This window comes from Danio rerio, chromosome 23, assembly GCF_049306965.1.
Source record: "Danio rerio strain Tuebingen ecotype United States chromosome 23, GRCz12tu, whole genome shotgun sequence".
Classification (NCBI taxonomy): Eukaryota; Metazoa; Chordata; class Actinopteri; order Cypriniformes; family Danionidae; genus Danio; species Danio rerio.
Window position 1 is genome coordinate 43,844,899 of NC_133198.1, and position 16,045 is coordinate 43,860,943.

The 16,045-nt window shown below is 34.5% G+C and overlaps 2 protein-coding genes across 7 annotated transcripts in view; one reads left to right on the forward strand and one right to left on the reverse strand.

Moving 5' to 3' along the window:
* Positions 1–273: 273 nt before the first annotated feature.
* On the reverse strand, positions 274–12,160 carry rnf146 (ring finger protein 146). 5 transcript variants are annotated; one of them, XM_073938111.1, is made up of 4 exons: positions 11,940–12,160; positions 8,583–8,619; positions 3,581–5,600; positions 274–2,770 (listed from the first exon to the last, which is right to left on the reverse strand). In XM_073938111.1, the coding sequence occupies exon 3, from the start codon at positions 5,597–5,599 to the stop codon at positions 4,505–4,507; it is 1,095 nt and encodes a 364-aa protein (XP_073794212.1). In that variant the 5' UTR covers position 5,600; positions 8,583–8,619; positions 11,940–12,160; the 3' UTR covers positions 274–2,770; positions 3,581–4,504. The 5 variants fall into 5 exon arrangements, with proteins under 5 accessions (XP_073794212.1, XP_073794210.1, XP_073794211.1 ...); XM_073938109.1 differs by having other exon boundaries at positions 274–3,228; positions 3,330–5,600; XM_073938110.1 differs by lacking the exon at positions 8,583–8,619.
* A 60-nt stretch (positions 12,161–12,220) lies between these two features.
* cdh24a (cadherin 24, type 2a) overlaps positions 12,221–16,045 on the forward strand; it is a 210,625-nt gene continuing 206,800 nt past the window's right edge. For both annotated transcript variants that reach the window (XM_021470042.3, XM_073939333.1), the window contains exon 1: positions 12,221–12,295. The gene's annotated coding sequence lies outside the window, so the exon portion shown is untranslated. The remainder of the gene's footprint in view (positions 12,296–16,045) is intronic.

Sequence of the window (16,045 nt, forward strand, 5' to 3'; positions counted from 1 at the left end):
GTCGTGTGATCAACCTTTTGGGCTTGTTGTAGATGTGTTTTGAAGCAACTCGTGACATTTTAATAATATTTTGGCAAATTGAACCAAATGAACGAAATGACTCGAAAAAAAGATTCGTTCATCTTGATGAACGAGACTCAAAGATCCGAGTCAGTAAAATGATCCGAACTTCCCATCACTAGCGCGCACTCTGTCAAACACACTCTCTTGGATAATATAGGTGCCCTTTAAAGTAAACCTTGATATACAAATAAGAAATATTCAGCAGAACAGTTTAATCTCAGACAGGAAACAGACAACACTTTATTTCTCAGATAAACCCAGTAACAAAACATCACAGTTAAAACAAACAAAAAAAATCACACCAAAAAAAAAAAAAAAAAAAAAAAAGAATTTATATTTGATTTTAGTTTTCATTTCGCTTTTTGTTGAGAACAAATGACCTGAACAAATGGAGGTGACAATCAGGTTGAAAATAATAACATTAAAAATTGCAAAAAACTTCGGATGCCTACGGCTGAAATCCACTCACTCGATTAGTGTGCTGCAGTCTGAGGACTACTTACAACTACAAATTACACCAGCTGATAAAGCTTGTCTTTCCCAGAGTTCAATGCATTGTAGTCCAGGGCTCCTCACAGCAACACATGCAAATCCATGAAACAGATAAAGCACACCAAGATGAGACAGACGAATGAAGACAAGTCGCTAAAAATAAACACTCACACGCAGTTAAAGAGTTTTAAACCTCACATTATGAAACACTATAAAGTATTAAATGCAAGATGACTGAAGGTTTTCTTATGACTAGAGCATGTTAAAGAGTCCTTGGCAAAACTACAATAAACTTATTTCTTGTTAGATTTTGCGTTTGGAATTATGCTGGTATTGCATCTAATGCTTGCTCTTTTCCCAAAACTTGTCACTTGCTGCAGATTAAAAGCCTGCACACTAGGTGGCGCATAACAAAATGTTCCGACATTTGCATTAATGTGCTGACTGATGAATTAAAAAGCCAGCAAATTTCGATTTACAGCGGAACTGTGCAATTTTAAACTATTAAACTTGAAAGTGATGTCACAAAAAAGTCATTTTATTTTATTTTATCGTCCGAAAAAATGTAGTTAGTCATTTTCTAAAGCCCTTGAAGAATCATTAGGGTGAAAACCAACGCGTGATGTTCTTATGACCTCATAACCACTGGATAATGGTCATGAGCAATGCTGCGAAAATGAAAACTTGTTGAGAAAGTGTTCATATTTCTCCACGAAACCAGTAGAAATTATGTATTATACACAAATATGAAATGAAACCTGCATTTAGGATAGTTACGATTTTCTCCATTGTGAAATTACGCATAATTAAGCACATTTAAAAATTAAGAACAAAAATAAATACTATTTTTTTACGAACAAAGTGTATGCATTACAGTTATATGAACAGAAAGAAATCCAGCATTGAAAATAATGACTAATGAACAGATTAGGACATAGGTTTCAAACTGGATTCCTGGAGGGCTGCAGCTCTGCAGTTTTGCTCCAACCCTATCAAACACTGCTGATCTAAAACCACAAGAGACTATTAAGCAGGTGTGAGTTGGAGGTGGTTGGAGCTTAACTATGCAGAGTTGCCATCAACTGGAGACAACTGGATTAGGATAATGAGAATTTCAGTGAAGTGTGAACTTAATAGTGTGCTTAACTTTTATGAAAATGCTGAACTTTTAAAGGGATAGTGCACCTAAAAATGATAATTTAGTCATAATTTACTCATTTTCCAATTGTTCCAAATCCGTTTGAGGTTGTTGATTTTTTTGTTTGTTTGTTCCGTTTGTTCTTCAATACATCTTGCACAAAAGAGGATATTTTGTAGAATGCTGGAAACCTGTAACCATGGACTTCCATAGTATTTGTTTTTCTAAATGTGGATGTCAATGGTTACAGGTTTTCAGCATTCTTCAAATTATCTTTTTCAGCATTCAACAGGAAAAAAAACAACTTAAAACTTCTGAATAAGTATTTGATGACAAGATTTTCAGTTTTGGGTGAACTCTCCATTTAATGTTCACACAGAAATGTGTGATTTATGGTACTTAACTTTAAAATAAATTCAAATCAAAATGTAATGGCCGGACTGATTCACATCATTCTAAGTCAGTGTTTCTCAACCATGTTTCTGGAGGACCACCAATTTTGCACATTTCCCATATATCCCTAACCAAACACACCTGATTGAGATCCCCAGCTCATTAGCAGAGACTGAAAAACCTGTAATGCTTAGGTCTCAAACTCAATTCCTGGAGGGCCGCAGCTCTGCAGTTTAGCTCCAACCCTAACACAGCTGATCCAAATAATCGAGATGCTCAGAGCTATTAACACCTTTATTACTTGAATTAGCCGTGTTTGATCAGGGTTGGAGCAAAACTGTGCAGAGCTGCGGCTCTCCAGGAATTGAGTTTGAGACCCATGTTGTAATGGGAGTGAAAGACAAAACAGAAATCCAAACATGCAGTGCTGGTGGTCCTCCAGGAATTGAGTTTGAGACTACTGGATTAGGATGAGAATTTCAGTGAAGTGGGAACTTAATAATGTGCTTAACTGTTATGAAAATGCTGAACTCTTAAAGGGATAGTACACCTAAAAATGATAATTCAGTCATAATTTACTCATCCACCAATTGTTCCCAATCAGTTTGAGGTTGTTCTTTTTTTTTTTTTTTGTTCTTCAATACATCTTGCACAAAAGAGGATATTTTGTAGAATGCTGGAAACCTGTAACTATTGACTTCCATAGAATTTGTTTTTCCAACTGTGGATGTCAATGGTTACAGGTTTTCAGCGTTCTACAAAATATATTTTTTAGCATTCAACAGAAAAAAAAAACAATAAAAACTTCTGGTTTTGTGTAGGATGAGTAATTGATGACAGGATTTTCTGTTTTGGGTGAACTCTCTATTTAAAGTTCACACAGAAATGTGTGATTTATGTTACTTTAAAATAAATTCAAATCAACATGTAATGGTCGGACTGATTCACATCATTTCTAAGTCAGTGTTTCTCAACCATGTTCCTGGAAGATTACCAGCTTTGCACATTTTTCATATCTCCCTAACCAAACACACCCGATTGAGATCATCAGCTCATTAGCAGGGAATGTAAGACCTGTAATGCATAGGTCTCAAACTCAATTCCTGCACAGTTTTGCAGCTCTGCACAGTTTTGCTCCAATCCTGATCAAACACAGCTGATCCAAACAACCGAGGTGCTCAAAAGAGTCATGAACATCTTTATTAGTTGGATCAGCTGTGTTTAAAGCAAAACTGTGCAGAGCTGTGGCCCTCCAGGAATTGAGTTTGAGACCCATGTTGTAATGGGAGTGACAGACAAAACAGACATCCAAACATGCAGTGCTGGTGGTCCTCCAGGAATTGAGTTTGAGACTACTGGATTAGGATGAGAATTTCAGTGAAGTGTGAACTTAATAATTTGCTTAACTGTTATGAAAATGCTAAACAGTTTGAGGTTGTTCTTTTTTTGTTTGTTCTTTAATACATCTTGCACAAAAGAGGATATTTTGGAAACCTGTAACTATGGACTTCCATAGAATTTGTTTTTCCAACAGTGGATGTCAATGGTTACAGGTTTTCAGCATTCTACAAAATATATATTTTTAGCATTCAACAGAAAAAAAAAAAAACACTAAAAACTTCTGGTTTTGTGAAGGATGAGTAATTGATGACAGGATTTTCTGTTTTGGGTGAACTCTCTATTTAAAGTTCACACAGAAATGTGTGATTTATGTTACTTTAAAATAAATTTCAATCAAAATGTAATGGTCGGACTGATTCACATCATTCTAAGTCAGTGTTTCTCAACCATGTTCCTGGAAGATTACCAGCTTTGCACATTTTTCATATCTCCCTAACCAAACACACCCGATTGAGATCATCAGCTCATTAGCAGAGACTGAAAGACCTGTAATGCTTAGGTCTCAAACTCAATTCCTGCACAGTTTTGCAGCTCTGCACAGTTTTGCTCCAATCCTGATTAAACACAGCTGATCCAAACAACCGAGGTGCTCAAAAGAGTCATGAACATCTTTATTAGTTGGATCAGCTGTGTTTAAAGCAAAACTGGGCAGAGCTGTGGCCCTCCAGGAATTGAGTTTGAGACGCATGTTGTAATGGGTCTGACAGACAAAAGAGACATCCAAAACATGCAGTGCTGGTGATCCTCCAGGAAGGTGGCTAAGAAACACTGCTCTAAGTTATGATTAAAAAAAAGCAAGCTTTATTGTAGTTTTGCCTGTATCTTCCATTAAAGAGTACAGCCCTGGTGCAGTCCTCTAAGACTGAAAGCGAAAGTCGAGCACTATTCTTACACTAAAACCATCCGCCCTCATTCAAGACCGTCTTTCTCTGATTTTAAATGGTATCTTTTTTTTGCATTTCAGAAATACCCAGCGCTTGTGGTAGTTGGGTAGGAGTCCTTTATTTGTGCTGCGGGTCAGACCTTCGTAACGGTGCACTGACCATCAGGGCACCCAGACCGATCTCCGCTGTTCGCCGGCCCTCCACCAGGGGGCGGTCTGTCCAACTGCTGCAGTCTATGCCTACCCTGCGACCCATCTGTGTGCTCATCTTCATCTTCATCCTCAACTTGCTCATCATCATCACTGGTTCCAGATTCAGAATCATATCCGGAGGCGTCTGGAGCAGCTGAGTCGTCTTCGTCCTCTGCGTCTTCCTCTTCTGGTTCTTGCTCATTGGGGCTGATGTTGAGTTGGGCGAGAGTTTGTACGAGCTGAATGTCACTGGAGGATGCAGGACTGGTTAAGTGGCCGCCCAAAATAGTTGGCGGCCTTATTGGAGCGGGAACAAAAGTGCCTTGCGGACGTCCTCCGCTGACCCCAGTGTCTGCTCCATCAGCCGAACTCTCCCGCTCGGCCGCGGCTCCGTCAACACTAACGTTCACAACCGCTGGCGCCGGAACTGCTCCGGCTGACGAATTAGGATCTGGATCGAGTCTTAATCCCGCCACGCCTTTTTTAGGGATGTCCACAACATCTCTCTTCATCCTCCTCCTCCTCCCGTGTTCGTTCCTCCTGTACTGCACCATGTTTTCCAAGTCGGCTACGTACAAGAATCCGGCAATTAGCATCTCGGCGCTCTTCTTGCCTTTGCTGAACGCATCTTCCAGCTCTCGGCTAGTCCGCTCGTCGTACTGCCACCATCCGTTACGCCCCTCGTAGTACCAAGCATGACCGCTGCTCCCCGTCCCGCATCCACCGGTCGCAGAGGCTTTCAGCTCTTCAGGCGAGAGCAAAGTCGGACGCTCTAGGAAGTCTTCAGGGACTTCGCGTCTACACAGGGCGCATCGTTTACTGTGCCAGGAAGCTCCTTTTACGCAGAGGAAACAGAAAATGTGGCGGCACGGCAGGCGGACAGGGTGGACGCAGCTCTGCAGGCAGATTGGACACTCCGGGACGGGCAGAGAAGGAGATGAAGGTGACCCACTTCCCTCAGGTACGGCCTCTCCACTTACCTTCTTGCCCGAAGTCAAGGAGTCCACGGTTAGGTTGACCTCACCGCAGCTAGCCATACTGTAAAAACATTAAAAAAAAAACAACAACAATGTAAATCAGGAAAAGATGAAGGGTAGGGTTGTGCATTATGACAATTATCTATATCAAATTGACAAAACAAAATAAATTTTAAAAATACTAATAAAACTAATAAAATATATATAGTTTCATATTACGCTCTAGTTTTTAGCATCAAAAAATAAACTACATTGTTCGTGGTGATGCTATATATTTGGTGCCTGTTTACACCTTGTCACTTAATGTGATTTCTCTGATCTGATTTGTGAAAACGATTCCATTTACACTTGACAACATAAATGAGTCTCAGCTAAATGCATGGTTTCCGCTACATTTATTCTTCACACCAAAATTCATCCCGCCACAGCTACATTACAGCTTCTTACTCAAAATTTTCGATCGTTTTTTAAATAGTGGGTTAAAATCCCAACGAAAAGTTATTAAAAGGTAAGTGAATAATAACAGCGCAAACATTTCTGTGACCATAGTAGTGCTGTGCGTTCAGTTTAACCCTTCAAGGTGACGTGCTGACTGACTGACTGACAGGTGGGTGATGCGTGAGGCCAGCAAACATGGCGTAGCTTTCAGTTATGATGAACACGGCTTCCTTCAAGAGTTCACACTTAGATATTGCTTGACAGCTGTAAGCAGGTTTGGCATGCTGTCCCGGGAGAGAACCCTGAGCTCGGAGATAGTTGAGCCCAGGGCTCCCGCCAGGTCCATAGAGCATGTGAGGGGAGTACGAGATCAGGTGGTTCTCGAGAGCTCCCCTTTTTGTAAAGGAGAAAAGGAGGAGAAAGGGGTGGATGGGGGGTTTCTTCGGAAAACGAAGATAAGGGAGTAATGTCTAGCTAGGCTACTTATAGTGGGTTAGGATAGATCTGATTGGCTAACTAATGAGTGTAGATAGGTGGCCAGCTGCTGTCAATTATATCATGTGCTCCTCTCGAAATTAGTTTAAAAACTTCACATAATAATACTTTATTTATAGACAAAGGTCTGTGGCTCTGCATATAATGACTTTATCTTGCTGGAGTTTATAGCTGTTTCACTTTACTTCAGGATGAATTAATGCCGCGGTCTGCTCCGCAAGTCTATTGGAGACATTCATAAATATTCCTAGAAAATCTAATAAATGTTGGAGACATACTCGGAACATAAACACACTAAATTACACTTCAGCTGCGTTTATTTGAGGCCGCGCAAGAAAATCTGCACTTGAGCAGCGTATATGTGAGGGCGCGCAAGAAGTTTTGTGCACGAACAGAGGAAATCGGTGCTCAAGCAGAGATTAACATGCTCGTAAGCTATTACATTAATGCGATCTCAACTGAATACTGCGCCCACGACTTCTCGTCGTGTCTACCGCCACAGCTGGAAAAAAAATCCCTGAGGAAACACTGAAATGGATACGATTCTGATCTTTAAATTTAATTTATTTAGCAATTTTTAATAAAATACTTGAAAAAGGATTAAAATAAACTTATTTCCATGTGGTCAATATGTTCTATTTTTTATGTTTATTTAATTAATAATTAAAATAATTAATTAATTATTATTATTATTATCATTATTATTATTATATATTAGGGCTGCATGATACTGAAAAAAATATATAACATTGTGTTTTTTATTCTGAAATATATATTGCAATATGAATATTTAACTTAGATGAGTTAAATAATTATTTTGGATTGACTGGAATGATTCTGTAAAAAAAATAAAAATAATAAACTTAAAAATCTACAAACATAAATTCAATAAAGAAAAAAAAAATAAGATTTGTATTTATTTAATAAACCATTGTATTTATTTAATAAACCATTGTTTATTGTTTTCCAAGGTGTCGAACTGTATTCAGGTATACAGTAATTAAGTAATCAAAAATAAAATAATACTGCATAGTCTTCTTTTTATAAATTATTCAATAACATTAATCACTGCTAGTTTGTCAGAGGTACAAATGGTACAATTTCTCTTGCCTGAATGCTTTTAAAACCCTCACATAGTCACAAGCCTGGAAAAAAAAATGCTTGCAAAATATTTAATAATAATCCAGACTCAACATTGCATTGCCAATGATCACATTGCAAAAATTGCTGCTGAAACGATATATTGTGCAGCCTTAATATATATTTAAGTGTCACCGTAAATGGTTTGAATGTATATGATTATCATACAATTAAAAACATTTAACCATTTAAAAATATACATTAAAACATATCTTAATAAATACATAAATAAATAAATAAACAAACACAGAAATCATAAAGAAAATTAATTATTTTACTACATTTTTCACAATACATTTATAGGGCTCATTAAAACCTTTAATTCCTTTAAAAAAGCCACTTTTTACCTTTTTACTTTTTAATAATTGTTACTTAAACTGTGTAAATATATAAGCAAGGCAAGTTTATTTATATAGCACATTTCATACACATTGGCAATTCAAAGTGCTTTACATAAACAAAAATAAAAGAAACAAGTCAAATAAAAATAAAAACGAATAATAAAAATGAGTAAAAAACAACAACATAAAAACAGGTAAAATGTGATATAAAAGAATGAATATAGACAATTATCAACTATGAAAAAGCTCATATCATTACAACACTAATCAGTATACAAGTCTATACAGTAGACTCATATCGGATATGAGATTTTTGTAATAATGCAGAGAATCAGAATCTGCCTACACACTGCTGTCAGCAATGTAACAAACGGGACACTGTTTACAAACTACATTGCCTAAGTCGGCTAAAGTCACGAGCAAACAGCAGCAGCTTGAGTTCTTTGTTCATTGTGGCGATTAAAGCTCTTGCATTTTTAACTACTCATCTTATAAGTACTCCACTTTAACAAGCAAGGGTACTATTTATGCAATACATGTAAATAAAGCCTGCGCTACACACCAAAAAAAAAACATCTGTTAATATTTGAAAGCAGATTAAAAGGCACAAAAACTGATCATTTACTCACCCTTCCCTTAATCCAAATCTGTTTGACTTGCTTTCTCCTGTTGAACACAAAAGAAGATACTCTGAAAAATGTTGCAAACCTGTAACCATTGACTTGCATGGTATTTCCTACAATAGAAGTCAATGGTTACAGGTTTTCAGCTTTACTCAAAATCTCATATTAGTGTCCAACAGAAGAAACTCATCAAGGTTTGAGGATGAGTAAATGTTCAGTTTTGGGTGAACTATCTCTTTAAAAGTGAAACCAGAAACACAATGGATGAGAGAAACCAACTACTTCGCAATCTTGACAGTCTGTCACAGATCTGTAAAGTTGTCTCTAATACATCCGTCTGGCTTGATCGCACAAATCATGTAACGTGCTCTTAATAGCATCTGGCCCAAATCAGACGCAGAAATGATCTAAATATATCATGACCCAAATCCTTTACAGGCAAACCATTTACGGGACATTTTATGATGCTAGAACTGAATATGCTACAATATCAGACATTCATTTTAGGTCGGGTTTATGAACAAGAGGGGGGAAAGAACCATTGAAACAAACCGATAAAAGAAATACTAAAATGTTTTGTGTTTGTTAAAAAAATAAAATAAAATCAGTTATGTTGTATAATCAATACTGATAACTAGCCCACACAAAATACACAGCCGCAGAAATCCACAGATTTTTGAGCCCATCATTCATTCTATTAACTTTTTTACAAGTTAATGCGTGTAAAAAAATAAATAAATAAATAAAAATTTATATATATATATATATATATATATATATATATGTTCAGTTTTTACACTAATTACAGTAATATTATTATTTAATAAAATGCTATTTTTTAGATAATGTATGTACAATACAATTTGTAAAGTAATACTTTGTCCATTATTGAATGTATTATATGAGAGACCTGCTGAAGCTTTAATTTGATTATTAACCTTTTATTTACTGTATGTGTGGTTTTTCAAATCGCAAAATAATTTCTTAACAAAATCCTGTGCAAAAATAGCAAAAAATATATAAAGTCAGTATAATTTGTCAGTATAATGGCAGAATAATAATAATAATAATAGCTCTATTTAAATCTAGATTGACTGGGAAGTGAACAATCATGTGTAAAAAATTTAAAATAATAATAAAAAAGGTTATCATTGTACAAATAATTTTTAAAATATAATAAAATGAATCAATTTTAATCTTCAATGAATAAAAGAATCCTGCGATGGGACTACTGCAGATAGACATTGTGAATAGGAAAAATAAATAAACCGTCTACAATGAGCTAAGTTTAAAGTGACAGAACAATAATAGTTATACAATCGTTTCATATTTAACATTTATATGTAAATGTTTTTTCCATCATACAACATAAACATGTTGTAAATATTAATAATAAAATCTAAAAATGTCAATTATATTTCTATATAAATATATAAGGGCTGCAAGATATTGTAAAAATCTGACATTGCAATATTTTGTTTTGCCATAATAAACATATACGATATAAATTAAAACTTCACCAGATAATTTAAATAGCTTTATTTTTCATCTAGATCATCTGGGGAGTCTTTTTCTATGCAGTGCATCTCCAAAAATTATAATAAATTACAAGCAAAAATAAATAAACAGTGCTCTGTGGTTTTCCGAACAGTCTAACAGTATTCAAGTACAAAAACAATCAAGGGTATAAAAAAAAAAGTTATTGTATAAATAATAAAAAACAAAAAAAGAATAAAATGTATTAATTTTAACCTTTAATAAATAATCTAATCCTGCGATGTGACTATTGTAAATAAACACATTGCGAAAGTAAAAATTAAAGTCAGTAGATTCAGTCTACAATGAGCTTGATTTAAAGTGGTAGAACAATAATAGCCTTACAATAGTTTTGTATTTAACACTTAAATGTGTATATATATATATATATATATATATATATATATATATATATATATATATATATATATATATATATATATATATACACACACACACATACATATATACACACACACATATATATATATATATATATATATATATATATATATATGTGTGTGTGTGTGTGTGTGTGTGTGTGTGTGTGTGTGTGTGTGTGTGTGTGTGTGTGTGTGTGTATGTATGTATGTATGTATGTATGTATGTATATATATATATATATATATATATATATATATATATATATATATATATATATATATATATATATATATATATATATATATGGGCTGCACAATATTGAAAAAATCTGACATTGTAATGTTATGTTGTGCCATAATATAAATTGTAATATTAATAAAAGTTAATGATTTTAAAAGCCCTTTTCATCTAGATCAACTGTGAAGTATTTTTTTTATGCAGTACATCTGCAAAAATTATAATAAGTTATGAGTAAAAATAAATAAACAGTTCTTTATGGCTTTCCGGGGAGTCTAGCAGTATGCAAGTACAGAAATAAAAAAAAAAAATCAAGTGTAAAAAAAAATTGTATCATATAGATAACAAATTATTAAACCGATTATAATTTTATTGTATAAAAAAAATAATATCGATGCTCAAACGATATAAGTGTATATATATATATATATATATATAAATATATATATATATATATATATATATATATATATATATATATATATATATATATATATATATAATAGTAATACCATCCATTAACTTATTTTGTATTATAAAAATAATTATGTCAAATACAAACACTACACTACTAACGTTAGACATAAAACGTGTAAACAAAAGTAACAAAGGCTAACTTAGGCTGATTGGTTGAGAACAATATAATTTAAAATATGTAATAATACTCATACAGCAAATGGTTATATTGACAACAAAATAGACATATTGAAAACGACACTGTTAACAGTAACGATAGATCCGTTATGTTATATTGCATCAATAAAACACAATATTGGTTTTATGTAGGTTAGCAGAAATGGGATGAGCGTTCTTTTAAATTGCATTACAGGCCCAAATCCCTCAACAACTCAACAGAAAACACAAAAATCGACCTATGTACACATTTAACTAGTACATTAACCAATGATATCTCTACAAACACTTTCAAACGTGATATTTCTGAGGTTTTGAATGTGCTGATGTTGAGATCTGATATTTGATAGATCAGATTGAGGCCTGTAGACAGGACAACACCCTGACCAAAACACAGCAAGAACAGCCTTTTTCACATTAAAAAACAAACCCTCGACACTTCAATGTTGTCGAAATATACAACACAAACATGTAAAATGGCATATCTTCATCATCATTCGGCTTACTTGAATATATATTTATATTTTTGGCGATTTTGCTGCGTCTTCTCCCAATGTCTTTCAGTTTACTCACCTGACAATGTAGCCGAATTTTCGCCTTTTTTAAGCGACGGTTAGATCTGGCTCATCTGCTAGTCACCGGATGATCGATCATTGTTCGTTTATTGATGTGAAATGATCGGTAACGCCAGAATTCGCTCGACACAGATGAACACAATAATGTTTTCACGGCTCCTCTGAGATAATAAGACGGCTGAAGTGTGTTCGTGCGCATCCGCTCTGCGCAAAACCTGCGCAGAACCCTCCGAAGTGGGAGTCCCTTATATCAAGAGATACACGATTGCTCGTGTTTTCAAGTATGCTGACTGACCGTGAGAAACAATACCCGAACGCCATGCATCCAAATCCTCTTGAAACCCAGCATAAAAGGTGCAAATCATTTAAGTATTTGATATAAGTACAATATTTTCGAAGTATTTTCTAAATATATGTTGTAGGTTTTTCAAACAAATAGCATGGCCTACCAGAATAGTTCAAATGAACTCAAATAAGAGTCTGAAGAGTCGTTGTGTTTATATACATTTATATATTATTGTTGCCTTATCAGATAGTAGCATACACTTTGAAGGTTTTATGAGTCTTCTTACATGTTTTAAATGAAATAACTGATGGACCAATTGAGGCTTAATAGACAACTGATGTTAAGGTATGCTTTTTTCGACATATATAATGTATACCATGGTATTTTTTTAAGTAGAATTTAGAATATCATGTAAATATTCTATCTATCTATCTATCTATCTATCTATCTATCTATCTATCTATCTATCTATCTATCTATCTATCTATCTATCTATCTATCTATCTATCTATCTATCTATCTATCACACACCCACACACATACATACAACAGTTAAAATAATATTATATTTGTTCATATACATTAAATTAGACAGTTCTTTGTTAAACATGGAGCTAATCTAATGAAAAAACTAATGATAATGGTCTACAAATGTATATGTAAGGGAAAAATATTACGTAAAAATGTAAAAAAAAAAAAAAGAAAAACATAGAGAAATAAAAAAAAATGCATCAAGTTATTTGTTAAAGATGTTTAGGAACCAACTATTATTTTAATGAATATAATTAATAAATCTGATTTGTTTAAAAAAAAAAGATTATGGAGGCCGATACCTGCAAAAAGATCGACCAATGATGGCATTTACTTGCCCGCTCTATTAATTTTTAAAATATTTATTCATGCAGGAATGTATGTATTTTTATATGTATTTATTTGCATATTTATTCATGGTTTTATTTATGCATGAATTTGTGAATTTATTTGCACATTTATTTATCTATTTGCATTTTTATTTATTTATTTATTTATTTATTTTATTGTTGTAGCAGGTTTTGTCCTCCATTCAACAGGATTATACAAATTAACAAAACTTAGACGCTTGAACCTTCAAAAATCTCTCTCTCTCTCCCTCTCTCTCTCTCTCTCTCTCTCTCTCTCTCTCTCTCTCTCTCTCTCTCTCTCTCTCTCTCTCTCTATATATATATATATATATATATATATATATATATATATATATATATATATATATATATATATATATATATATATATATAATAGATCTAGTTGTGAATTTTCTTTGACATGGCAAAGTCTCACTCTCACATGGTGTCAGACTGCCTTTCTGAGACTGACCACATCCGTCCATTTAGTATTTTATCTTCAACAGTGTCACTAGATGGCACAATTGTGCCAGGCAGAAGAAGAAAAAAAAAAGTAGGAAACAGATGCTTGTCCTTTGGGGATTTGCAGTAAATCTGTCTACATAACCAACTAATTCAACTAGAAAAGAAATCTATTTTTATTTGTTGCAAGTAGGTTAAGGCCACGTCACATTGTAGTTGTACTCCAAACCAGACGCTTTCCTATTAAACAGCTCCTGAAAACTCAACACCTGGTGCAGAGGATCAGATTATAATGTTGGCGTCTTTCCATGTTGTGCTCGCCGAACTGCATTAATCTCAATTATAGGAGGCAGTACAGTAATAAACAGTTCCAGTGCCTTTCCTAAAATATGATATTCACACATACAAGCCTGCAGGAATTGGGCATGTGCACCAGACACGCTTGCAGTCCATCTGCAGCCTTGTTTTTGGTGTATTACACTGTAAACTCTCATGTTGCTGGATGTTCTTTGTCACATCTGTGCTCAAGGGAATGCCATTTCATAGTAGATCAAATAACTCTTCTCTGTTTCCTAGTGTTGTGATGCAGAGATAATCAGTTGATGCGTGCAATCGTGTGTAATACACAGCATTAAATGAGAGATGTGCTTAAATTAGAACGGAAAAAAGAATTCTTATATTCCCTGTGGCTTTGTTACGCTAGGATGGCTGTGTTGTAGTGGAAGTCTTAAGTGTGTGTGTGTGTGCGTGGGTGCCATATGCATGAAATCAATGAGTGCTCATTTTCCACAGCTGTTTAGTACGACGCATACAAACCCTCTCAGTGTGAATGACAGTGGCCACAGGAGATCTTTCATACGAGACCTCCTCTGAGGATGCTTCATCCCCATAAGTCTCTATTTTACCTCTGCTCACCAAACTTTCCTTAAAGAAACATTTTTTATTTATTTATTGGGAGTTATGAACTAGGGCTGTGCAGCATCATTACTATTGTTACAGTATATAATTACCGGCCACTTTATTAGGTACACCATACTACCCTTTTTGCCTTCAGATTTGCCTTAATCCTTTGTGACATAGATTCAACAAGGTGCTGGAAAAATTCCTCAGAGATTTTGGTCCATAATGACATGATAGCATCACGCAGTTGCTGCAGATTTGTCGGCTGCACATCCATGATGTGAATCTCCCATTCCACCACATCCCAAAGGTGCTCTATTGGATTGAGATCTGGTAATTGTGGAGGCCATTCCATAATGACATGATAGCATCACGCAGTTGCTGCAGATTTGTCGGCTGCACATCCATGATGTGAATCTCCCATTCCACCACATCCCAAAGGTGCTCTATTGGATTGAGATCTGGTAATTGTGGAGGCCATTTAAGTACAGTGAACTCATTGTCATATTCAAGAAACCAGAGATGATTCGCGCTTTATGACATGGTGTGTTATCCTGCTGGAATTAGCCATCAGAAGATGGGTACACTGTGGTCATAAAGGGATGGACACGGTCAGTAATAGAGCTGTGCGATTAATCGAATCGCAATTTGAAATGTTGCGATTAGCTAATCGCAACAGGCTGCAATATGAAATATATGTGTATTATTTAATTTACCCCGCCCAGAGCAAATGTCTGACTGCCATCTGTGTGTGATAGTCTTACTAGCCAAGTGAGTGTGCACACTTTCATTCTGCCCAAACAGAATTGCACAACTGAACTACACTGAAAAAAGTGTTGCATGCAGAACTGTTGCAAACAATTTATTTGTGTTGAATATAAACAAACAAATTAAGTTTAATAATGTTCAACTTAATTTGTTTGTTTAAATTCAACACAAATAAATTGTTTACAACCACCTTACATAAAAAAAATTAGTAAATCCAAGGAGTCATCTCTGAATAATTTTTTTTCAGTGTATGCGGAACGTCCACAATAAAAAAATAAACAAACAGGAAAACGCGGACAATTGGGATAATGGCGTCTGCTGCTTCAGAAGCATTAATAAACAAATTAATATTAAAGAAAAACAGAACATCGGCAATTTGGGAATATTTGGGTTTCAAAGTCAGACACCAAACAAAAACAGGTCATTTTTAAGAGCTGTCGCAGAATTGTTGACACAGCTTACAGATAATTGAGCTAAAGCTTGACTACAAAATTAAATCGCAAATCAAATCGCAATTGCAATATCTGTCAGAAAAATCGCAATTAGATATTTTCCCCAAATCGCACTGCCCCAGTCAGCAACAGTACTCAAGTAGACATTCTGCCCCCAAAAAACATACTTGAGCAGTATTTAGAATAACAAAAAAATAATAAATAAATAAACAAACATTATACATAGCGGCGACTTAGCTGAAAAAATAATTTCAGAAAATGATATCAAGGTAACATTCAATAAATAAATAATTAAATAGATAAACAAAACTCTTTTTTTCTGCTAAAATAAAAAATATACTTGTGAATTTTAATA

Excerpts from the sequence above, each read along its gene's own strand:
- rnf146 (XM_073938110.1), bottom strand. The coding sequence starts at position 5,599 with ATGGCTAGCTGCGGTGAGGTCAACCTAACCGTGGACTCCTTGACTTCG.